Below are 26,129 nucleotides of genomic sequence, written 5' to 3' on the forward strand. Positions count from 1 at the left end.
TTGGGTTTAAGAAGTTCCACGTGTGCTGAAGGTAGCAGACAAAATATTTGATGTCGTAGGAACAGCCAGTGGGGCACCCTCAATTTTAATGTTGGTCAATGTAGTAATGGGTATTAAGTTTGCAAAACATATCCTTCTATGCCCTTTATGGGTACGTCTGTGGAAACAGGCCACAGTCTTAAATTGACTAATTTCTCTCCCTGCCACATCACCATAGTGGATTTTCTGAGCTAATTTCCACACTAAGATGGATTCCAGGACCACATTAGTTGTAATCCCTGCAGGTTCTCTAATCACCTGCTCCGTGGCCTGCTGTAGAGTCCTAATATTACCCTCCCTGCAGAGCTCTATCTATGATAACATGATGATCACCCCAGTGGTGAACACAGCAGTACCATGCAATGCTGTCGACATCTGCTGGTCCATTCGGCTCTTCTGCTCAGCTGTACTGATCTGCTGTGGCCGCTTTGCAGGCATGCTGGGAGGGTTATCAGCTGCTCTCAGGTCCGATGGAGGTTTTTCCATCTGTAACAGCTCTGTGCAAACGGAGACAGACTGTTGCAAGCCATCTGAAAGAATAGAAGCAAACAAGATCTAATGCACCTGTAACAACTGAATTCTCAAAGAATAAAGAACATTTAAGCCATTAAAGTTACACGGAAGGGTTTTTGAACATTAAGGGAGGTTTTTTTTTTTTTTTTTTTTTTTTTTTTTTTGCATTTACTGATCACATGGACATGCAGACTACAAGCACAGGAAGTAAAGCATCTCGACATTGAATAAAATTCCAGTTGTTTCACCAGAGTAAAGACAGAGCTGTTTTCACTAGGGATGTCCCGATCAGGTTTTTGGCCCCGATCCGATTCCGAGTCATCCGATTTTGAGTATCTGCCAATACCGAGTCCCGATCTGATACTTTAAAAAACTGAATTAACAATGAACAAATGCTAAATATTTAATATTTTCATTTTAATCACCTTATTTTACTATTCATCACTTAAACAGTGCACTTCTCCTTGAGGTAGCTTGAACAATCAACTAATAATCTACCAGATTTAAAAAATGAACAAATTTCCATGTTATTTTATTTCTCTAAAAATAAATGTCCAAGGTTCCTTTTGTTAAACAAGAAATTATCTAATGTGAAATAACAGGTGGTTTTAATTTACAGATGAAAGGTTTCTAAAGAACCATTTATTGATTTATTTAGCTATTTTAATTACAAGTGTTCTAAACTTTTTTTTTTTTTTTTTTTTTTAACAGTAATCAGAAATTTTGAGAACAACAACAACATTTCCAAGCATTTTTCTTCAGAAAAAGTTTTGTACAGATCAGTGGTTTCTGCCACTAGTCTTCCATGTTTTGGCCCGACGCGTGGTTCCTATTGGACAACGCGAAGCTACGTCACAGCTCAGAGCGTGGAAAGTTGGATTGGGTTAAATCTTGGAATGATAATGTGCATCTCGTGAATCCATCTATCACCTTATATATGTATAAAAGTGGACTAAAAGCAAAGATCTTGCAGGAGTATTTACAATGATTTGTTTTAATCTGGAAAAAAGTGGTGTAATTCTGATGTATTCTGTTATGTTCGCTTTGTTTGGGAGTGGATTCTCTATAAGCCTTTTGGCTTACACCACTCCCTTGCACATTACTTATATTGTATTTTTTTTCCTCTCCCTCTCTCTTGATTTATGTACGTATATACATTATTTTGTACTAAATAAACAAACAGAAAAAAATAGAAATAAAATAGAAATTGTGTATGCACGCTTGTAGTGTAGGCCTGTGTCTTCCAGTGCAGATGAACAGCATGTACATAGCTGTATACAAGAAAACCTTGCAATGCCCCACTCTGATGAAATATGACAGACTGAATCAGCTGTTTTGATGCTCAAAATCCAGTGACAACGCAAACTGAGCATACATACATACATACATGTCACAGTTATGAAACACACACTCACACACACTGCTATAACATGCATTTACAAACAATCCTGCTGCAATGTGCAATCATATTACTTCGTGTGTGTGGCTGGCATTTGCCTAAAATTCAATTCCAGTCAATGTTACTACCTTAAAAAGCACTTAAACACTAATACAACCATTTGTAAGCCTCACATTACTTGAACTGTTACTGGTGCTGGTTTCATTTAGAGTCCAAAAGAACACAAACAAGCTTGCATGTCAAAAAATCTCCCTGCACAATTATCTGCCAAACAGCTTCAGTGAAAGTTGTGTAACTCAGCTGTAGTCATCAATCAGCTGCAACAGTGAGGTATTGTTGAAGGGAGGGTCGCAGCAAAAACAAAAAGTGTTTAATTAGTACAATATTACTTGCTGGTAAAAGAAATGAGCTCATTGTTTTTTTGTCTAAAGCCCCAGCCACATTTTTAAGGTAAGATATAATTCTGGTCTGTCCGATCCCATCAGGATTCTGTGTAGATAGTGTGTGAACACTACACCCACAAACCATCACTCCTGCCTGAAAAGCTACTCAACAGTACAGCAAAAAAAAAAAAGTTTCCTAGTTCTAAACTCCATTGGGTATCATTAACAATGCTTGGTTTCAGGAATTTAGATTATTTGGGCACTGACCAAGTTTTGGATATTTCAGCACTTTATCAACATTTGAGAGTTGCAAGTGAATAAACATCAGCTCACAGTGCAGAGTTCCAACTTTAGCGTGAGGATAGTTGCATCCAAATAAGGTGAACAGTGTAGAAACTACATCAACTCTGTATGTATTCCCACATTATTAAGAAGAAAAAGCAGCGAGTCCTACATAGGCACTGAGGCCCATCGGTGCTGGTGCTAGTGCCAGGATAGCGTAATGTGAAACTGGTGAGCGTCTGTGACTCCCCCTGGGTGGAACGTCAGCACAACACAGGTTACTTACCCATTAAAAGCTGGTACCCATTTACAGCTGGGTGGACTGGAACAATGGAGATGAAGTACGTTATCCACAGACACAGACAAGTAGATTTGATCAGGAATTATACCAAGTCTTCATATTGATAAAGTTACTCTTTATCCACTACATTTTTAGAAGACTGTATATGAACAGTTGGCTGCTGTTCTGTTTCACAATCAGGTTTATTACTGCCTGATTGTGTTGTATAGATCTTGAATTTATCTTAAATCGATATAAGGGAATGAAAGAGTTTCACACAGTTTTATAACTCTGATTATAGCAGACCTCTCAAAAAATATCAGACAGTTCAGAAAGGAAATTAGTGAGGAAACCAGTCACGGGTTTGGTGGTAGAGACAACACTCAAAATTTAAAGGAATAAAATGTGGGAGGGTGAATTATCTCCCTCCCAGTTCAGACAGACAGTCTGCACTCAGAGTTTACGTTCATTTACCTTCAACCCTATACATCATGATAGGTAAAATAATAACTTAGTCAATGACCAAATGTGTACAGACCTTACTTTAGATGAGGGACAGCGTGATAACATTTTCCAAAAATGTATTACATGTTCTGCTTTCGCATCGGCTTTTCACACATCAATCTGGAATCAACATGCTTTTATGAATTTGGCTCAGGTTTTTATAGTCAGTTATCCTTCCTGTAGCAAATCCGGCCTGATTTTAATGGGCATGTGGTTTAAAGCAACTTAGGGTTCAATGACACAGGAGGCAGTAGTCAACCCACTGATCTTTTCAGACAGTATCGCCTTCCACATGAGCCTAAGCCACTTCTGTTGAAACAATATCTCTGAATGCACAACTACAACCCCTGGCAATAATTATGGAATCACCGGCCTCGGAGGATGTTCATTCAGTTGTGTAATTTTGTAGAAAAAAAAGCAGATCACAGGCATGACACAAAACTAAAGTCATTTCAAATGGCAACTTTCTGGCTTTAAGCAACACTATAAGAAATCAGGAAAAAAAAAATTGTAGCAGTCAGTAACTGTTACTTTTTTAGACCAAGCAGAGGGAAAAAAAAAAAATATGGACTCACTCAATTTTGAGGAATAAATTATGGAATCACCCTGTAAATTTTCATCCCCAAAACTAACACCTGCATCAAATCAGATCTGCTCGTTAGTCTGCATCTAAAAAGGAGTGATCACACCTTGGAGAGGTGTTGCACCAAGTGAACTGACATGAATCATGGCTCCACCACGAGAGATGTCAATTGAAACAAAGGAGAGGATTATCAAACTCTTAAAAGAGGGTAAATCATCACGCAATGTTGCAAAAGATGTTGGTTGTTCATAGTCAGCTGTGTCTAAACTCTGGACCAAATACAAACAACATGGGAAGGTTGTTAAAGGCAAACATACTGGTAGACCAAGGAAGACATCAAAGCGTCAAGACAGAAAACTTAAAGCAATATGTCTCAAAAATCGAAAATGCACAACAAAACAAATGAGGAACGAATGGGAGGAAACTGGAGGAAACTGGAGTCAACGTCTGTGACCGAACTGTAAGAAACCGCCTAAAGGAAATGGGATTTACATACAGAAAAGCTAAATGAAAGCCATCATTAACACCTAAACAGAAAAAAACAAGGTTACAATGGGCTAAGGAAAAGACTGTGGATGACTGGATGAAAGTCATATTCAGTGGTGAATCTCGAATCTGCATTGGGCAAGGTGATGATGCTGGAACTTTTTGTTTGGTGCCGTTCCAATGAGATTTATAAAGATGACTGCCTGAAGAGAAGATGTAAATTTCCACAGTCATTGATGATATGGGGCTGCATGTCAGGTAAAGGCACTGGGGAGATGGCTGTCATTACATCATCAATAAATGCACAAGTTTACGTTGATATTTTGGACACTTTTCTTATCCCATCAATTGAAAGGATATTTGGGGATGATGAAATCATTTTTCAAGATAATAATGCATCTCGTCATAGAGCAAAAACTGAAAACATTCCTTGCAAAAAGACACAAAGGGTCAATGTCATGGCTTGCAAATAGTCCGGATCTTAATCCAACTGAAAATCTTTGGTGGAAGTTGAGTACTGTTTGTCACTCAAGTCCATGCCTCAGAGACTGCAAGCTGTTATAAAAGCCAGAGGTGGTGCAACAAAATACTAGTGATGTGTTGAAGCGTTCTTTTGTTTTTCATGATTCCATAATTTTTTCCTCAGAATTGAGTGATTCCATATTTTTTCCCTCTGCTTGGTCTAAAAAAGTAACCGTTACTGACTGCCACAATTTTTTTTTTCCTGATTTGTTATAGTGTTTCTTAAAGCCAGAAAGTTGCCATTTGAAATGACTTTAGTTTTGTGTCATGTCTGTGATATGCTTTTTTTCTACAACAACTGAATGAACATCCTCAGAGGCCGGTGATTCCATAATTTTTGCCAGGGGTTATATAAGCGTCTTGAGGACCCTGTATGTGGAAACCCCTCACCTTTGTTGGTATCTGCAGAGTCTGGCTGTAGCTTCAAGATGTCCTCTGTGCTTCCATACCTCATCACTGAGTTGATGGAAGAAAGTGTGCTGACCAACTCACTGTTGATGGAATGAAATTGGGACTGAGGCTGACCAAAGGCTTCTGCGAGTTCACTATAATTTTCTGCGAGCAACATTTGCTGTTCCTGCAGCAGCTTCTGCACCCGCTCAATGTAGTGGTCCAGCCCAACATTCCCCTCAGCCTGTGCTTGAAGTGTTGCAGTCTCTGTGTTACAAGCCAGAGGCTCCTGGCTGCCACTTCTGACAGATTCTGCTGGCTGGGAGGGGCCACATGCTATATTCCTTGTTTTTAAGCCAACCAAGACATTCTCATGAATACTAAATTGTCCCACTCCACATTCTTTGGTTTTACTACAACTTGATTTGCCCAGGAGTGCCTGCACATCTGTGGTGGTCCCCACAGCAATGGAACGTGTCTTTACACTTGAATGAACATCTCTGACAAGTCCTTCACCAACAGCAACGGTTCGTGTTTCAGTCCCTGTCGTGCTGGTCTGTTTTTCACAAGTGACCAGGACAGTGTTGGTACAAGAATCAGCCAAAACAACTGCTTTTGTATTCGTGGACTTGCTTGCGACTTCTGTCTCAGTACTAGTCTCTTGAGTTACTGATTCAGGAACAACCATAACACCAGAATCCACTTTGCTGATAAAATCTGTCACAGCTCCTTGAGACACAAATGTTTTAATGGGACTAACGGTCACATCCACTGAACAGTCACCGCAACCAACCGATCTGTACTCCTTGCTCAGCTCAGTCATGGTAACACAAAGGAAGAGGCTGTCCGTCGTTTCATCTGTGTTGACTCCCACTTCACAAACGTTCAGTTCCATGCCTACCTTCTTGTGGCACATCTCTATTCGGCTCTCTACACATTGGTCATTTACATCTACCAGCTGATGTACAACCCACTGTTCCATTGGGATATCTGGGCCAACAGCAGCATTCTGTACAATAGGTTGACAACATACTCCTACATTGCAGGTGTTTACAGTTTTAGGTGCGATAGCATTAACCAAACCCATACAGTCACCCACACCTTGGCTGCACATCTGTACTTTGGCCTCCACGCAGACATTGTACATCTCAGGCCTGGCCAACAAACCCTTATCTGCTTTTTTCTTGTTTGACCCACCAGCTGCTTGAAGTTCCAGTTTCAGCTTGCACATCTCCATCTTATGAGTGGTTTCTTTCAGCTGCACTTCCAAGCGGTAGATCTTCTCCTTTAGTGCATCTATAGTCTGCTGCTGGAGTTCAATCTCTTTCTCAGCTTCACTGCTCATGCCTAGCATGGCCTCGTTCACACCAACTGCAACACTGTGCTTTTCCTGCTGCTCTGTCACTACTCCTACATCCAGAAAACTACACTCTTCTGCAATCTTCTTCTGAGAAGCAGAAAAGTTGTACATGTTTTCTTCAGTAACTACACCAATTGACTTTTGTGGGGGCTGGTTTTGCATAAGGTCACGGGAACCCATTTCAGGTTCATTGTCCTTTGTAGTCTTCTCCAGAGCTTGGACCTCAGCAGTTATACGTCTGAACTCCTCTAGGTGGTGAGCATACTGCTCCTGAGATTCAGGCTCCATGATGTGTAGTTCAGCTTCCTTCTTAAAGGAACCCGGACACTCTAATTGATCAGCACTACCTACACTATAAGAGCGCTTGCGGAAACCAGTGGTAGGGCAATGGTTTTTAGACTGAGCAGCTAGTTGTCTTTTCTCTTCCTGCAGGACCGCAATTTTAACCTGTAAGATAGGAATGGTTTTCACTTGCTCTTCTAGCTCTTTCAGCCGCTTGAGAGCTACCACCATCTGCTCCCGGATTTGTTGAAGATGCAATGAGCTGACGTTTGTCACTGGGGTGGCCATACCAGAGCTCATGGGACTGTGGCGAATAGAGCTACCCATGGAAAGAGGGTAACATTGGATATACTCTCCATTGGAAAGCTGACCATTGAGGGATAAAGTCTGATGGGTACCACCAGAGATGTGGCTCAGGGCCATTGAGCCAGAATTTGAGGACAGGGAGCTGTTAGAGCCCATGCCACCAAAGCTGGCAAGACGACGTCGGGGAGCTGGAGGCTCACTGTGTGGCTGCATGAGTAGCCGGTCCTGTTCAAGGCGACGCCGGGTCTCCATGAGCGTCTTCTCCACTTGAGGATTATGACGAAGAGCAAACTTTGGTGAAGGTGGTGGCAGAAGTTGTTTTGGTTCCACAATGCTTAAGTAGGATTGTTGTCCAGGAAGCTCACAGGTTGTAGCAGTCCTGGATTCTGTTAGGGTCAGTGGTGCAGTGTCCTGGGGCCTGGATGTGAAGAACACTGGGGACTGTTTGTCATCGCTGTTGGAGGAAGACAGGGAGTCTGTCGAGGTCCATTCAGTATGACTGCTGCCCCTGCCAGTGCATCCTTGACCCGCTGCCAAGGGTTTGGCCACTTTGGGCTTCCTCTGGATGCTCAGCTTCTTAATAGTGTTACCCCTCTCAATGTCATCAACATATTTGAGAAAGTCCAGGTCTAGCTGAAAACCATATGGAGTTTCGACATGGTAAGGATCCACAGAATACTTCGCGTCTTCTGTGCTTGTACATCTCTGTCCTCTTTCTGTAGAAGAAACCACAAGAAATAAAAACATTAAACTCTTATTTCAGGGCTTTTGCTAGTTCTAAATTGTTTATACTTCTGATGCACAAAGGAAAAAAAAAAAACAAGTTAGCTAAATTGGACGATAAAATGATACATGTAGACAAAAAAGGTTCGTTTGCCATGCATTAACAGCTCAATTGTGACGTAAAAGTACACAAGTCCATTTCTTCAGCCGCTGACTATCACCGTAATTTGACAGCGCAAGTATAAACATGTCTCAGGTTTTTACAACTCCAAGGTGGGAAAACATGAATAATAATCATTTAAGCAAACAGCATTTTTCCAGCCTAACACCATGCCTGACCCTAAAATGTGAAACTCTACAAAATAAATAAAAAAGAAATTGGTACAGCAGTGGACTTCATTACTAAAAACAAATGTACACTCTATAATTTATTGAAAAGTACATCTTTGTAATCCCTAAAAACATTTACAGTGTTGAAATGTTTGTTCAGCACAATAAAGGTCTGCACAGTGTTAGTCTCCAAAATAAAGAGTAATTATCCTGCCTGAGCAATACTGAAATGTTACCAGTCTATAAGGAGGGGGAAGCATCACTTAATTTTGGAGCGTTAAGTGTGCAGAGCTTTCTTCATTGTGATCTGCAGTTTTTTTGCCATGCTCTGGAATTTATTTATTTTTACTTATTTTCCTAAACAGATGTTAAAATGTTTAAAATTTGTGACCGATAAATGTGCTTTAGTTCACAAAGCTTGGGTAAGTTGGAACTTAAGTGGTCAGGTGGAGAAAATAGTGTCAATATTTTCTAGTCCAAATTCCATCTTACATGTCAGTGTTTACTTTTTGTTTGTTTTAAACAAAAATTAACTTGAGAACATATACGTGTACACACTGGAAGTTATCCAAACCTCCTCGTAATCAAAATGCAGTTGAAAATACCTTTTTGTCACACAAGACAAGAGATTTGCCTATGTTCAGTCTTAGAATGTTGCTCTAGGCCATTACAAGACAACTCCAACAACTCCACATTCACAGCGTGCCGGAGAAATACAGTGGTCTTATTCTTAGCAAGTCTGGAACTCTGACTGACCAAAGCAAACACGGGCTTGAAATAAACAGGCAGGAGTTTCTTTCCCAGTCCCAACAGTTCCAGGTTTTCTCATCAGCCATTCAGCTAAAACAGAGGAAGGAATTACAAGGCTAAGCCTGCTGCTGAACCCACACTGCCTTGTTATTCAAGCTTCACTTACCTCAGTTAAACGACACTCTCCATTTTACTTTCTTCTATTCTTACTCTGCGTGGCTGCCGTGCTGGAGGATTATAAATCTAACTTCTGTTCCTTCTCAGTGTGTGCGCTATTTCTCAATTCTACCTCCATAAAGGGGGAGAACAAAAATTCCACTATTGGTGTAAACTAAAGCACAACACTGCTCCGCCACACTATTGGACAGCTGCTTCATCCAATCCAGTGAAGCTCTGAGCTGGGCGCTTCCCGACCCCAGGCAGCGGAGGGACAAAATTCAAGACAATAACAGCCTGTTCCTGAAAATGTAACTCCTGCTCACGTCAAACCGTTATTCTTCAGTTCACCCTGCAGTTTTACTGTACGTCTACACTTCACAAGTATGAATTAACATCTTTACTAAATTTTGCAGACTTAAAATATTTTAAAAGCAATTTTAAAAGCTGGATACAGACTCCAAATCCCTTGATGTGCACAATTTCTGCTTTATAAATGTTCGCTGGTGTTTAGGGTCCAAGACTCTCCTGGTACGATTTACTCTACTGGTAGCAGTGACAAGCAACCTTTTGGTACAGGGGGAGGTGAAGGATACAGAGACCTGTGAACAGCTGAGCGATTACCTCACCAACACAGGACAACTGGGGCACGATCCAGTGGCTGGGAGCCAACAGTGACACAGAAAAGAGACTAGCTACAGCATTGTCAGTTCGACAGGGATTACATAACGCTCAGATGTGTCAGGCCATGCTTTACTTTCCTCAGCAAGTCTGCAAACCCTCGTGGGTTGATTAATAATATATTTATTAGAGCGTGTGTCTAATTCTGCCTTCACTCGTCCTTTCATGAAGGCTGTGAGGGGAAGTAGCTTGACATGAACTTGTTTATCAGCTCCTTTCATTTCCAGAGCCGAGGTGTGGTGGTCAACAAGGCCAATGCTGCACATTTAAATTTAAAATCAATAAAATGCATTTTTATTATTACACTTATCATTATTAATAACAAAAAATTTAAGTGGTAGTGGTAGGAAGTATCATTTGCAATATTTTAATCTGGTGCTATTTTCCTATGTTTTACAGGGGTTTTAAAGGCCTGCACCAACATGGATACCAGGGCCCCTGACCACGACTTAACGTCAGGTCTTGGAACATGCATCACTGCATTCACAACACTACAGGAGTGCCTTGTCTGGATCATTACACAGGAAGTTTTCAGAAGGCTGAATGATGCAACAGTATTAACTTTAAAACTAAATTACTTCCAAAATCAATTAACTAATCAATTATATTCTCTATTAATTTATTAGTAGTTAGGTTTTTAAAAAAATGTGTCAGAAAATAGGGTGAAAAAAAAAATCAGTGTTATCCAGAGCACAAGATGAGTTGACATTTCTTGTTTTCTCTTTTTGCTATGTATGCACCACTCTGCATTTAATCATTAGTGATTGACCTCTGCTCTTTTCCACAGCATGTCTTTTTCTTGATTCTCTCCCCTCAGCCCAACCAGTCCCAGCAGAAGACTGCCCCTCCCTGAGCCTGGTTCTGCTGGAGGTTTCTTCCTGTTAAAAGGGAGTTTTTCCTTCCCACTGTCGCCACGTGCTTGCTCGCAGGGGGTCGCTTTGACCGTTGGGGTTTTTCTGTAATTATTGTATGGCTTTTGCCTTACAATATAAAGCGCCTTGGGGCAACTGTTTGTTGTGATTTGGTGCTATATAAATAAAATTGATTTGATCTGAAAGGTCAATTTCAGCTTGTACATATTCACATTTAAGAAGCTGAAATGAGAGAAATTGGATATTTAAAGACAAAAAATAAATAAATAAATAACTGGTGTACGAGTCGTACCTGTAAAAAAAAAAAAAAAAAAACGCCTCTTTAACCAGGAAAAAATATTTTATAAGTAGGGGTGCACATAACTGGTACTCATCGTGTTTGTGTGTGCTAAACATCATTGATGCACAGCAAAGGGAAACACTTTTCCTACAATCCGTCATTGCTTTCATCTTATGAAGCACTTCCCTTGTGTTTTCTACTGAACATTTATTTTTAGCATGCACAAGCACCATGAGTACCAGTTATGTGCATGCCTGTAAGTCACATCAGACTATAAGTCACATTTTTCTGTGTTATGAGCTCTTACAGTATTTGGGATTTTTGTGCATTGTTGTGTATGTTTTATTACCAACATTTATTCTTTTGTTTTTGGAGTTTATTTTGTTTAGTGCTTCAATTCTTGGGAAAGTTCGATACAAATAGTCAATATAATTACTATTATTAATAACAAACTTGTGATTTTTCAGCATACAAGTTGCACCGGAGTACAAGTCGCAGGGCCTCCCAAACGAGTAAAAAAACAAAAAACAAAAAACAAAACATGACTGATTAAAATAGTTAAGTCCATTTGGATTAATTGCTTTCATTTATTAAAAAAATACTGGCACATGAAATAAAATGCTGAGGATAGCACAAATCAAATGACTTATTTACATAATGGTCCTCAATAACCAACTGTTGCTCCTCTAAAGGGTATAAACAAAAAACAAAACTAATCTTTTAATCAAATGTACTCCAGTAACAAAGATGCTGTATCACAAAATAAAGAATAATTACTATTAAAAAAAAAAAAACACTATTTTACAGTACCCTTAATACATAGTACCTACCACACTTAGTACAATGTATTAGTCTATGTAATAATCTGTAATTACTTGTACTCAGTTGTACATCCATAATGGAATAATGTGTACTAGTGTTTTGTAGGTACATAATGTAATAAAAGTACTGTTACAAATGTGTACTAAGAGATTGTTGGTACATATAGTAATAATGCATGTTTTAACCCAATTATCCAACATTGTCCATTGATTAATTCCAGCATTCTAAATCAGCTACAAACCACATGGCAGTTCAAATCTGTTTTGTGCTCAGATGGTTTAAATTGTATTTCGCATGTCTCTCACAGATGATTCCCATGCTGGCTTTCACACAAAATAAATAAATAAATCATGAGCTGACTGAACACAGTAATTCTGTATGTGAAGTTGCTGCAGTGCAACTATTCACACTTGGCTTTGTTGTTCATCGTTGCTTGTCATGTTAAAACCAGAAAATAAAAACTGGCATTGTAAACTGTCTTGTCATTCACTTTTGGAACTCAAACATTAATGGCTTCTGTGTAAAGCAAATATTCTTCCAATACATTCAGACAGAACAGTAATGCACATAACTAAAACAAAGATGCTGCATTCACATGCTGGCTGTACGCGTGAGACGGTAAACGGATGTTCTATTGTTTTCAGTGAACACATTCATGGAAAATTCCACCACAGCTGGCTGCGAGTGTGCCACCCATGCAGAAATACAACAGTCAAAAGTTTAAAAGTTACAACTTTTACACTTTTTCTAAAGCCAATCACATAAAGGATGTTTCATCTTTAATAATGGGGAAATACTGGCAGCAAGAGATTAACTACTGAAGTGCAGAGATTACCAGTTTTCTATGCAAATAATTTGTGCAATAATAGAAATTATGAAGCCTCACAAAGCAGACTTTTTTAAATGCACTCAGAGCCAGAGCTTCCTATTGTAGAAGCCCACTAGTTGCTTTGCGCATTTTAATATAAAAAAAAATGATATAGCTTACAATGTGGCTAACTGCACTAACGTGCTAATAGTGTGTGAAATTTTAGGATCTAATGTGTATGTTAGCACCGTTAGTACGATTCAACATTGTACTGACTGAACAGTTAAGTGACGAGTCACAAAGATAATGTTTGATGAAAAAGAATGAGACGTAATGAAGTTACACTGATCATAGCCCAAATTTAAATATTTCAGCGTGTGCAATAAAAAGCAGCTATGATGCAAGTGGCAGGGTGGAGGATCTCTCTTGGACAGACGGACACACATGTACACACAGCTATTCTCATGCAGTTCATCTGGAATTTCCTGGCTCCGCTTGTGACCGCTCTGCGCCTAATTAGTCACCACAGCCGTACTGCCAAGGCTCAATCAATGCCTTAAACTAACTGCTTCAACACCCCTCTTAAAAAACTCCCTGAAAGACAAAAAAAAAAAAAAAAAAAAAAAAAAAAACACTGATTAGTGAAAATTCTTGCTCACGAACACAGACAGTCCCACTGACTGATTACTTTGATTCTCCTAGAAAGTCACAGTGCTGTGCCACAAACTGCTGCCAAATTCAATAACTTGCTTCTATACATGATGATGCAGACAAGAGGAAATGTTTGGGCTTCCTCTGCAAGTCCTGTGGAAGCGTGAAAAACTGCACCAGTCGTTCTTTCCTCTTAAATGGTCAAGCAAAACAGCCAGCTACCTCAAAAACAATTGCTGGGCAGAATGGAACACTGAGATAACACTGTTATGTTAAAGAAGTAAAGCCCCAATGATTGTTTTTCTTTTTAAATATGTTTGGCAAAGTTCACAGCTTCTCACCAATAGTGTGCAGCACTGTCAGCCATCGAGTAATGTGTTGTTTCCCCAAGAACAAAATGATGCAAATAGTTGAGCTTTACAGTGTATCCCGGAAGTATTCGAAGGGCTATACTTTTTCCACATTTTGTTGTTACAGCCTGACTCCAAAATTAATCCACCCCCCCGCTTAATATTCTACTTGCAACACCCCGTAATGACAACATGAAAAGTTTTTTTGCAAATTTATAAAAAATAAATAAAAATAAAAAAATCACATGCACATAATTATTTAGACCCTTTGCTCAATACTCTGTTGATGCACCTTTGGCAGCAATTACAGTAATTATCTAAAATCTTCTTGAATATGATGCCTCAAGCTTGGTGCACCTATCTTTGGGCATTTTTCCCCATTCCTCTTTGCAGCACCTCTCGAGCTCCATCAGGCTGGATGGGAGTGTCATGTCATGTCATGTGCACAGCCACTTTCAGATCTCTCCAGAAATGTTTAATTGGATTTGGGTCTGGCCTCTGTCTGGGCCACTGAAGGACATTCATAGAGTTGTCCTGAAGCCACTCCTTTGATATCTTGGCTGCGTGCTTAGGCCCACTGTCCTACTGAAAGATGAACCGCTGCACCAGTCAGAGGTCAAGAGCGCTCTGGAGCAGGTTTGCATCCAGGATGTCTCTGTTCATTGCTGTATTCATCTTCCGTCAATTCTGACTAGTCTCTCAGTTGCTGCCGCTGAAAAACATCCCCACAGCATGATGCTGCCACCACCATGCTTCACTGTAGGGATGGTGGGTTCCTGGTTTCCTCCAAACGTGACACCTGGCATTCACACGAAAGTTCAATCTCTGTCTCATCAGACCACAGAAGTTTGTTTCTCATGGTCTGAGTCCTTCAGGTGCTTTGTGGCAAACTCCAGGCAGGCTGCCATGTGCCTTTTAGTAAAAAGTGGCTTCCGTCCGGCCACTCTACTATACAGGCATGACTGGTGCACTGCTGCAGAGATGGTTGTCCTTCTGGAAAGCTTTCCTCTCTCCACAGAGGAATGCTGGAGAACTGACAGAGTGACCATCGGGTTCTTGGTCACCTCCCTGACTAAGGCCCTTCTCTCCCAGTCGCTCCGTTTAGACAAGCAGCCAGCTCTAGGAAGAGTCCTGGTGGATCTGAACCTCTTCCATTTATGGTTGATGAAGGCCACTGTGCCAAAAGCAACAAATGTTTCTGTATCCTTCCCCAGATTTGTGCATTGAGACAATCCTGTCTCAGAGGTCTACAGACAATTCCTTTGACTTCATGCTTGGTTTGTGCTCTGACATGCACTGTCAACTGTGGGACCTTATATGTAGACAGGTGTGTGTCTTTCCAAATCATGTCCAATCAACTGAATTTACCCAAGGTGGACTCCAGTTAAGCTGTAGAAACATCAAGGATGATCAGTGGAAACAGGATGCACTTGAGCTCAGTTTTGAGCTTCACGGCTTATGTACATGTGATTTATCCTTTTTTTTTTTTCTCATAAATTTCCAAAAATCTCAAGACAACAACAAAAAAAACTTTTCACATTGTCCTTATAGGGTATTGTGTGTAGAATTTTGACAAAAAAAAAAAAAAAAGATTTAAGGCTGAACTTAAAATGCTGAAAGAGTGAAGCGCTGTCAATACTTTCTGGATGCACTGTACTTTGTGCACCATCTCACGTCTAAAACACATTTTAGATGTGAGATGACACATTTTGGGTGATGACACTTTTATGTTGCTATCAATCAATGGACAGCAGTGGGTCAGGTCCTCCCTTTTGCCCATTATTTTAGTACCCCACATGAGGGGTGCCCCCCAAAAAAATGCTACAGTACGGGTCGGGTATTTTCGTACCAGTCCCTCTGAATGAGGAAACGCACAAAATAGCATTCCATACGGACCCGGACTGCTCTGTGGAAAATGACCTAGTGGTGGCACCTAGGTCCAATGCTTCTGCTTTAACTACAAATCTGCTGCCTCATTCACGCCACTTCCCATTTTATTTATCAATAAATTTTGGTAAAATTCTCAATCTTGCTTTTCCCCCTCCATTTGTTAGGTTTTCAAGCTAGACAAATTTGCAGACGCTGTTTAAGCACAAACCTGTAACTACAATCAAATTCATCTGCCTAAACCACAACATGTAACTGATTACAGAGTGCACTATTCTTCAACAGTTGTAACAACAAAACAGCTGGTTCATTTTCTATCAGACAGTAAAAACCTTCACATGGCTTACCTAATCTGTCTTATTTCATAGCAAACTTTAATGCTGACACAAACCATGTTAAACTTAGAGACAAAAAGACTCTTTCAAAATATAAGTATTTCAGCATGCACTGAATAGATATTTACACTGAAGCATCTAACAGCTGCTGAAACAGGCACCATGGTTGTTAATGTTGTACCAACAGTGCAAAACGGCACCAGTGAATAAAACAGAATAATTATCTCATTTAGTTTACAGAGACACAGCACCCTGCCACTTTTGCACACATTTACATAAGTTCAGTGTTTACACTCACAATAAGATGACATTTGGGGCCCACAAAACAGTGCTTTTCACAGTGGCCAGTGCAGGGAGCAGACAATTACATGCTGCTGACTTTGTCCGTGTCCACCACAGACTGGAAGCATTCAAGTCCAACCACAGTCATTCCAGTCCACTCTGAGGCATGAGTCAGCCTCTGCAGGCTTTATTTGTGTATATATATATATATATATATATATATATATATATATATATATATATATATATATATTTTGAAAGTATCTGTCATGCATGCTGTGCATTCCTGGAGGGATTTGGAAGCAAGAAGCTTCACTCTCTCCCGTTAACCCGGACAGGAATGCGAGCGGGCTGCAGGTGTGCGTTCTGAACTACGTCTCGGCTGACAGGGTTTATTTCACGCTGAAGCGTGAAAATCTTCTCCATACATGTGCACCTTCTGCAGTGTGAGCTCACACAACCTCAGCCTTTTCAGAAGCAAGCGTGGACACAACACACAGAGGACACACTGGACAAAGTAAATTTATTGTGTCAAAAATGTTGAACATTCCTACAAGTACATGTGATGTGCATGTGTGCTGTACACTTAAGGATGGACTCATTGATGATCATCTCCTCCAACACCACTAGTATACTGCTGCCACTGCCAAGGGAAAAACGCAGATTACAGCAATCAGGAATGACTGAAACCTGCCATTCCTCCAGGACTTGCACACCTCCAGGGCCCTGTAGTGGGCAAAATAATAGTGTAGCTGACCCCTCCCACCCTGGCCAGAAACTCCATAATCTGCTCTTTTTTGGCACAAGGCTGTCGCCTATCCATCCCAAAATCTCACCGCATAAAAAGGCCTTCTTCCTGACCTGAACTCTCCACCACTGTCAATGAATATAACACTTCATATGTTCTCCTGGAAATGTGTCATTTATTTATTTATTGTATTTTGTATCACTTGTAATGACAATGATAATAAATCTCATTCCATTCCATTCCATTCCACTTGCATTCCAGCAAACTGTTTTTCACTGCACAATGATTCTCTTCCAGATAGCAGGTTCATGAGACAAATATGAGAACACACAGCACTACTTAAAGCATGATATATCTGTAGTTCCCTTGTACATTTATACAACAGATTACACTGGCACAAAATAGAATGGAATAAGACAGGGGCACACAGTGCAACATCTGCACCTTACATGTTTCTGCAAATTAATTAAGGAGTTGTGTATTTAGCTCTACTGCCAGCTTTTCCCAATGAAACATGCTATATACCGGTAGAATATCAAAAAAAAAAAAACTAAATAAGAAGGCCCTTATGGGTCACTGCATTATTTGTAGTTTAGTAATTACTTATTTTACCCACAAGGGAGCAGTATTGTTGATGTAAAAATGCCCTATTGTGTGTGTGTGTCCTGTTTGGAATGAGGAAAAGCAAATATTTCTAAACAATTCAGCTATGAGCTAGCCTGTCAGTTAAACATAACAGCTTGTGAAACTCACTGAGTGACTGATGACTTTCCATTTTTTTATTATCTTTCATGAAAAATAAAGTGACACTGCAGACATTTCAAATTTTTATCAGTCATCGTCGCTGATAAAGTTGGGACGTGTGATTTGATGTAATGTCTGATGAATCCGGCTCTGTATCTGCTTCCCAGTTCAGTACCATCCCCCTAGGGATACAGGGTTCAAACATTCCCTCAAACCCATCATTGTCCGTCTCCCTTCCTCCCATGGGAAGAGCGGGATCTTTCTCCTATGCTTAGGGTTAGTTTAGGGCTGTTGTTTACTACAGAGAGCACTGGAAACCATACTCAAGTGTTGATATATTACAGCTTAGGCCTCTACTGTTATGGACAGAGCCTGCACCAGGATTAGGGATGGGTATTGATAAGATTTGAATCGATAGATACCATTATCGATTCCGCTTATTGATCTGATTCATTATCAATTCCCTTATCGATACCTCTTGTGAATTTTCTGTGTACTAAAAGTAGGCTTTACAGGTTTTCTATGTCAACAACATTTTATTGAGTCTTAAAGTAAATAAATATGAAATTGGTTACTGGATCCTTAAACTCTGGACATAATAAACTCTACATGGTGGATCCTTGATCTCTGGACATAAATAGAAATAAACAAAATCTGTAGTTTTTTTGTCAAAAGCATTTCCTTTCAGACATTATTGGCATGAATGTCTTCCCATACATCTGAGCTGAACTCTTGCAGCTGGCTGTGCTGCACGTCAGGATGTAATTGATAACGAATACAGGACGTCTCATTCTGGGAGAAAAAAAGCATTTTTGTCAATTGTAGTTTATCATCTGTATTACAGTGTTTGGAAAGAGGTGTCATTTTACTTGAAGCGGCAATTCATTTTGAAGTTATTAATTCCGACCGGCCTCTGTCTCGGCAGAGAGCCGCGCAGCATTTGGAGCTGTGCCAACGGAATGGAGGACAATTCTCATTTCTTGACTGCAACAAGGTAAGAGTCCCAGTTAGTGACTTTAATCCACACAAAGGGACTTACGATTGACATACAAGGTCTATTAGAAAAGTATCCTACCTTATTATTTAAAAAAAAAAACATATGGATTTGAATCACGTGTGATTACATCAGCCAAGCTTGAACCCTCATGGGCATGCAAGAGTTTTTTCACACCTGTCGGTGACATCATTCGCCTGTGAGCATGCCTTGTGGAAGGAGTGGTCCAGCCCCTTCGTCGGATTTTCATTGTCTGAGAAGTTGCTGAGAGACTGGCGCTGTGCTTGATCAAAATTTTTTCAAAAACTGTGAGGCACATCCGAGTGGACATCATTTGAGAAATTCAGCTGGTTTTTGGTGAAAATTTTAACGGCTGATAGATTTTGGATTGTTTCTATCGCTGTAAGGACTTCCCACGGAGCGGGACGTCACGCAGCGCTCCGAGGCGACGTCGTCATCCTGTTTCAAGCTGAAAACCTCCAAATTTAAGCCTCTGTTGACCCAGGATGTCGTGAGAGAACAGAGAACTTTCAGAAGAGGTCGGAATCAGCAGTTTATCCGGACATTCCACTGTTAAAGGAGATTTTTTTTTTTTAATCAAAGACGTGCGGACGGATTGGCGCGTCGGCTTGCAGCCGGCGTGGCGAGCCCGCCACAGGAAAAACACCTCCGTTGGAAGCCTTAAGGACAAGTTGGATCATGCCCTGCTGTTAAACAATTTCTCAGATACTCACTCAACTGAAAGTCACCAAAAGCCGCCTGGATTTTACAAATGGTTATCAACACGGAGGTGTTTTTCCTGTGGCGGGCGCGCCGACGCGCCATTCCGTCCGCACGTCTCATTAAAAAAAATCTCCTTTAACAGTGGAATGTCCGGATGACCTCATATTTTAATGGCTTTGAGAGGGATTAAGAAGCAGACTTGCCACTTCTGAAGAGCAGTGAATCAAAAAACCAACAAGCCAGCAGATTGAAGCACTGCTTCATTGGTTCAGGCTTCAAAGTGGTGTCGCGCTGCAGAAACTGGTGATTACAGACCCACTGCAGGGTCCACAACACAGAGAAATGATTATTTTTCCCGACAAACACCCTCAAAACCAACGGCTGCTCTGAAGGACCGATAAGGGAATCATTAAGCAAAAAGACTATTGATATGGGTGGATCGATTCATTTCTTAATGATACCCGAAAAGAACCAGTTCTCGATACCCAACCCTAACCAGGAAAGCATACCAGTATAATTGAGCACATATTGAAATCTCAAGTTTCTCATTACAACAATCTATATTATAGCCAAGTCGCCTCTGTGTGGGTGCAGCTTCAACCACGAAGAAACTGGGGAAAGCAGAGATTTGCCGTTTGGTATGCTAGTGAATTTTGGGTCAAGGATGAATGCTGTGAAAACAAAGTTGATAGGACTAATATTACTGAAGGAATTAGGAATATTAGCTAACAACAGTGAACAATGAACACTGAAATAAAATTCTGGACTCGCACGCCATTCCAGCAGGACACAGTAAATCATCTATATATTAAAAGCCAAGTGGCCCCTGTGCATGTGTGTGCATACAACTACAATCACGGACAAACTGGGGAGAGCTGACATTTTCCGATTGGTATGCTTATGAATATTGGGTCAAGGATGAATGCTGCCAAAACAGAACGTTGACAGGACTGATTTTTGGAGAAACTATGGATATTAGCCAACACTGATCAATGGATGTTGATAATTACATTCTGGACTCACTGGACTATATATTAAAAGCAAAATGACTTATGTTTATGTGTATGCATGCGTGTGTGCTTTTGTTTAGCAAGCTCAATGTTAGTACATAATATAACTGTAAATACATTAAAAATACACGGCTGACACAGGAAAGTGACAACATTTATTTGCATTGTGGTCCATTTAAAAATCAAATGGCAAAATAGAATAATAAAATAAAGTAATAATAATACCAATCATGTAATTTGCAAAGTTAGCTAATATCCGTAGTTTCTCCAAAAATTGTGTTTTGGTGCCGTTCACCCTTGACCCAAAATACAGTTGTATGCAAAAGTTTAGGCATTCCTGATAATTTTCATGATTTTCCTTTATAAATCATTGGTTGCCTGGATCAGAAATTTCTGTTAAATATATCATATAGCAGACAAACACACTGATATTTGAGAAGTGAAATGAAGTTTCTAATATTTACAGAAAGTGTGCAATAATTATTTAACAAAATTGGGCAGGTGCATAAATTTGGGCACCCTTGTCATTTTATTGATTTGAATACATTTAGCACTAATTACTGGATCACAAAATTGGTTTGGTAAGTTCATTCACCCTTGACCTCCGTAGACACGTGAATCCAATCATGAGAAAGGGTATTTAAGGTGGCCATTTGCAAATGTTTCCCCTCTTTGCATCTCTTCTAATGAGTGGCAACATGGGAGCCTCTAACAACTCTCACATGACCTGAAAACAAAGATTGTTCAACATCATGGTTTAGGGGATGGATACAAAAAGCTATCTCAAAGATTTCAGCTGTCAGTTTCCACTGTGAGGAAATGGAAGCGCACAGGCACAGTACTAGTTAAGGCCTGAAATGGCAGGGCAAGAGAAATCTCAAATAAGCTGAAGCGAAGGATGGTGAGAACAGTCAGTCAACCCACAGACCTGCTCCAAAGACCTACAGCATGATATTGCTGCAGATAGTGTGTCTGTGCATCGTTCAACTATACAGCGCACTTTGCACAAAGAGATGCTGTATGATGCTATAATGCAGAGGAAGCCTTTTCTGCATACACGCCACAAAGAGTCACTTGAGGTATGCTACAGCACATTTGGACAAGCCAGCTTTATTTTGGAATAAGGTGCTGTGGACTGATGAAACTAAAACTGAGTTATTTGGACATAAGGGGCGGTATGCATAGCTGAAAAAGAACAGCATCCCAAGACAAATGCTTGCTACCTACAGTAAAATTTGGAGATGCTTCCATCATGCTGTGGGGCTGTGTGGCCAGTGCAGGTACTGGGAATCTTGTTAAAGTTGAGGGTCCAGTCAATATCAGCAGATTCATAAGAACAATGTTCATGAATCAGTGGCAAAGTTGACGTTGCCCCGGGGCTGGATCTTTTAACAAGACGACGACCCTAAACTGCTCAAAATCTACTAAGGCATTCATGCAGAGGAACAAGTACAAAGTTCTGGAATGACCATCTCAGTCCCCAAACCTGAATATTATTGAAAATCTGTGGTGTGATTTTAAGTGGGCTGTCCATGCTCAGAAACCAACAAACCTGAGATGGTTTGTAAAGAAGAATGGTCCAAAATACCTTCAACCAGAATCCAAATGCTCATTGGAAGCTATATGATGTGTTTAGAGGCTGTTATTTCTGCAAAAGGAGGATCTACTAAATATTGATGTAATTTTTTCTGTTGGGGTGCCCAAATTTATGCACATGCCTAATTTTGTTTCTGTAAATCCTATCAACTTCATTTCACTTCTCAAATATCACTTTTTGTCTGCTATATGATATATTGAACTGAAATTGCTGATCCAAACAACCAATGATTTATAAAGGAAAATCATGGAAATCAGGGGTGCCAAAACTTTTACATACAACTGTACACAAGTACACCTAATGGCAAATGTCAGCTGTCCCCAGTCACTCACACAGATGCAGAACTTTTTTTTTCCTGCAGACAGGTGCTTTTAATTTTTACACATGCAAAAACAGAGATGTTGGCGGAAGATATCAAAAGCAAAACGCTTCACTCATAGTAACAACAACATGACACTGACTAAATGAACTACAAAAACACAAATCAATAACACTAACATCACTGTTAAACTAACATGAACCACAATAACATTTAAAACCCCAAAACCCAAACTCCTAAGGTGCATTGAAGCACGATGTCCATTGTTTACTGGTTAGATAAAACTACTATCCATCCATCCATTTTCTTCCGCTTTATCCGGAGTCGGGTCGTGGGGGCAGCATCTCAAGCAAAGCCACCCAGACCTCCCGATCCACACACACCTCCCCCAGCTCCTCCGGGGGAACCCCAAGGCGTTCCCAAGCCAGCCGAGAGATGTAGTCCCTCCAGCGTGTCCTGGGTCTTCCCCGGGGCCTCCTCCCAATGGGACGTGCCCAGAACACCTCTCCGGCGAGGCGTCCAGGGGGCATCCGGAAAAGATGCCCGAGCCACCTCAACTGACTCCTTTCGACGTGGAGGAGCAGCGGCTCGACTCCGAGCTCCTCCGGAGTGACCGAGCTCCTCACCCTATCTCTAAGGGAGCGCCCAGCCACCCTGCGGAGGAAACTCATCTCATAAAGTTCATAAACTCATAAAACTACTAATTTCTCCAAAAATATTTGTCCTATCAACCTTCTGTTTTCACAGCCTTCATCGTTGTCCCTAAATACATAAGTATACCAAATAGCAAATGTCAGCTCTCTCTGGCTTTTGCATGATGGAAGCCATGCATGCATGCATGCACACAGAGGCCATTTGGTTATTGTAATACAGATCGGCTTTTATGTTCATTTGTAAGGATATACGCCGAGTGTGGAATTGATTAGTAATTAGAGAAAATCTATGCCTCTTTTTTTTGACAGTGAGTAAGAGCTGTTTGTGTCTAAACATTGGTGATGGTCATACAATAAATGCAAATACCCCACCCCCCAAAAAATTAAAGACATCATGATGCCAACAACCCATAAACTGTCAAAAACTACAAAAATAAATTACAACTGAACTATCTCTATTCTGCCAACTATAATAAGTTCCTATCTAATGTCGTAAACTCAATGCTATGAACACAAAATCACAAATGATAAAAAAAAAAAAAAAAAAAAAAATTGTACACATGCTGCTCCATCATAACAGAAAATTTTAAAGTTTAGAATAAAACTGACTTTGGATAGGCTAGCAAAGCTGATACACACGGGTACTTTCTGGTCTGGTTACCTGGGCCGTTACCACTCGCATGCACCTTTTGAGCCATGGCTGCAGCCGTGTGCCCTCAGTCCCAAAACAAGACCAGCTGGGGTTATGCAACTGCCATGCATCAAGTCCAGATTACCATGCAGCCTGCAAACTGACAAAAGAAAAAACATTTACGCACAGCTTTGTTAGTGAGAGCCACACGCAAACTCTGACTAGTGAAAGCTCTTAAACTGAGAGGGTTCACTGAATACATACATAATGGACAGAATAGACATAAATGTTTTTAATAACAAAAATATATAAATACCAACATGGCAAGAGTAGTGTGGTCAAGACCTGTACCAAGTTATAGTGTTTTGAGAGTTAATATGTTTGCTGCAGTGGAAGCACAGAATGCAGACAACTCTAAAAAGTCATTAAAGAAAAGTGGTAAAAGGTAAAAAAAAAAAAAAAAAAAAACCTCTGATCAAATAACTTTTCTGGCCAACTTGCTTTATATGTTTGAATAAAAAAATAAAATAAAAAAAAATACCTTTTGGACAAGACGCTGAATTGCACTCTGTGTGATGGACAGCTCTGACCTCTGCTTTCTCACAGGTGTGTATCTAACCTTTATGAACACAGATGTCCTGTGTGCACAGGTCTGGTCATCAATGGATATATTATGGAGGACAAAGAAAGACTAATTCTCTAACACTGGAAGGAAAAAAAATCTAAATTTACAGGCCACAGAGAGGGTTGTTTTTTTTTTTTTTTTTTAAATACAATCTGGAGGATAAACTGCTCGAATAGTTTGACAAAGCTGATACACACTGGTACTTTCTAAAAACCTGAACAAATATAACTTATTCACCTGTCATCTTATTGCTGGACAAGTGACAAACCATCCTGTGTTTGTGTGATCAAGGAGTCAATCTGAGGGTTGTAGTAGGGTGGCACAGCAATAAAATGTGTATTTTGTGAAATATTACCCAACGGGAAGAGGTGATGGTCTAGTGGTTAAGCATCGGGCTTCAGACCAGAGGATCAAACCCCAGCCTGACCGGAAAATCACTAAGGGTCCTTGGGCAAGGTCCGTAATCCCCAAGTTGCTCCCGATGTCCAGTGCACGCCTTGCATGACAGCACCCTAACATCGGTGTGTGAATGTGTGTGTGAATGTGAGGCATCATTGTAAAGCGCTTTGAGCGTCTTACGCCGATGGAAAAGCGCTATATAAATGCAGTCCATTACCATTTTACCATGAATTGAATCAGTGGTGTGACACCGTGTTCAGGAAAGGTGATAGGTATCCAGGATTTGAATTAGTCCAGATTGAAAGCATGGTGAACGCCCCTAAAAATGGCCCCTTGGCACCAAAAATCAAGTTTATGGTACAGACAAGTGTAATACACCAAATGAAAGCGGTTACTCTGTAGAATTCAGAAATGCATTTTATAAATCAGATTTAATTTAAAAAGTGGACATATTTAATAGATCTAAGTAAATAAACATCTATTAAAATGAGGTAAAAATCAGAAAATCTAGTTTTTTTTTTTTTCAATTTTCATGGCCATATAAAATCAATTTTTATATATATATATATATTTGACATTTTTCTTACTTTTGTTATAGCTATGCATTGTATAATCATGAAAAAAACAGTTGAAGGGGATTCAAAGTTCGGGAAGTCAAAGTTTGATCAAAATATAAATTTTTATAAAACATTGGCTTGTGAGCCGTGTTTACTAACTTGATATTAAACAGTGGAGCTTTCTGTTATTTTTCCCAGTTTTTTTGATGAAAGTAATAAATATTTTCCAAATTTGGCTCATAATTTGTGATGGTTTGGAAAATATAAAAGGTCAAAAATTGACCAGAGGCTAATTTTCACCACCATGTTGACATAATGGACAGACATTTACATTCAAGCCTGACTCAGCAGGAATAATAATAATAATAATAATGCACAGTTTTAACTTTTTTTGCTGTTGTTCTAGGTCTTTGGTAATAGAAAAGATGATTTATTTAATACTACTAAGGTTTTCTTTAAAAATATCAATACAAATGCTCCGAAAAATTGATGTTGATGTAATGGACAGACACTGGGTCATCCACCTTTGGAATCAAGGCTTTGCAAAACTTTCAATTTTTCTCCATTTTTTTATGTAGTATATTCCAAAACTAGTACTAAATTTGGTTTAGTTTTTTGTTTTTTTGCAGCAAAATTGATATAATTAACACAAATTTGTATATTTACCAGGCTTTTGAAGCGGCATCTACTGCAAAATCCAAAAAGTGGTTCCAAAACAGCACATGTTTCAAGCCACAATGGCTGCTCCAAGGGCATGCTGGGAAGTCTGCAGTGGTCAGTTCAGGAAGACTGGTGGACACAGCAAACAACTGCTGCCATCTGGCAGCTGTATGACCTATTATTACCATCATGGCAATCAAACAATTTTGGCAT

General features: G+C 40.0%; 1 protein-coding gene across 3 annotated transcripts in view; it reads right to left on the minus strand.

The window, feature by feature from the left end:
* The window catches only part of kank1a (KN motif and ankyrin repeat domains 1a), a 138,781-nt gene that overhangs the window by 25,983 nt on the left and 86,669 nt on the right, over positions 1-26,129 (minus strand). For 2 of the 3 annotated variants that reach the window (XM_034170801.1, XM_034170804.1), the window contains 3 exons: positions 23,706-23,835; positions 5,382-8,045; positions 396-569 (listed from right to left, as the gene is read on the minus strand). In XM_034170801.1, coding sequence (XP_034026692.1) covers positions 396-569; positions 5,382-8,045; positions 23,706-23,742 — 2,875 coding nt within the window. In that variant the 5' untranslated portion in view covers positions 23,743-23,835. The remainder of the gene's footprint in view (positions 1-395; positions 570-5,381; positions 8,046-23,705; positions 23,836-26,129) is intronic. The other variant, XM_034170802.1, reaches the window with a different exon arrangement.

This window comes from Thalassophryne amazonica, chromosome 5 (assembly GCF_902500255.1).
Source record: "Thalassophryne amazonica chromosome 5, fThaAma1.1, whole genome shotgun sequence".
In the NCBI taxonomy this organism is placed as follows: domain Eukaryota; kingdom Metazoa; phylum Chordata; class Actinopteri; order Batrachoidiformes; family Batrachoididae; genus Thalassophryne; species Thalassophryne amazonica.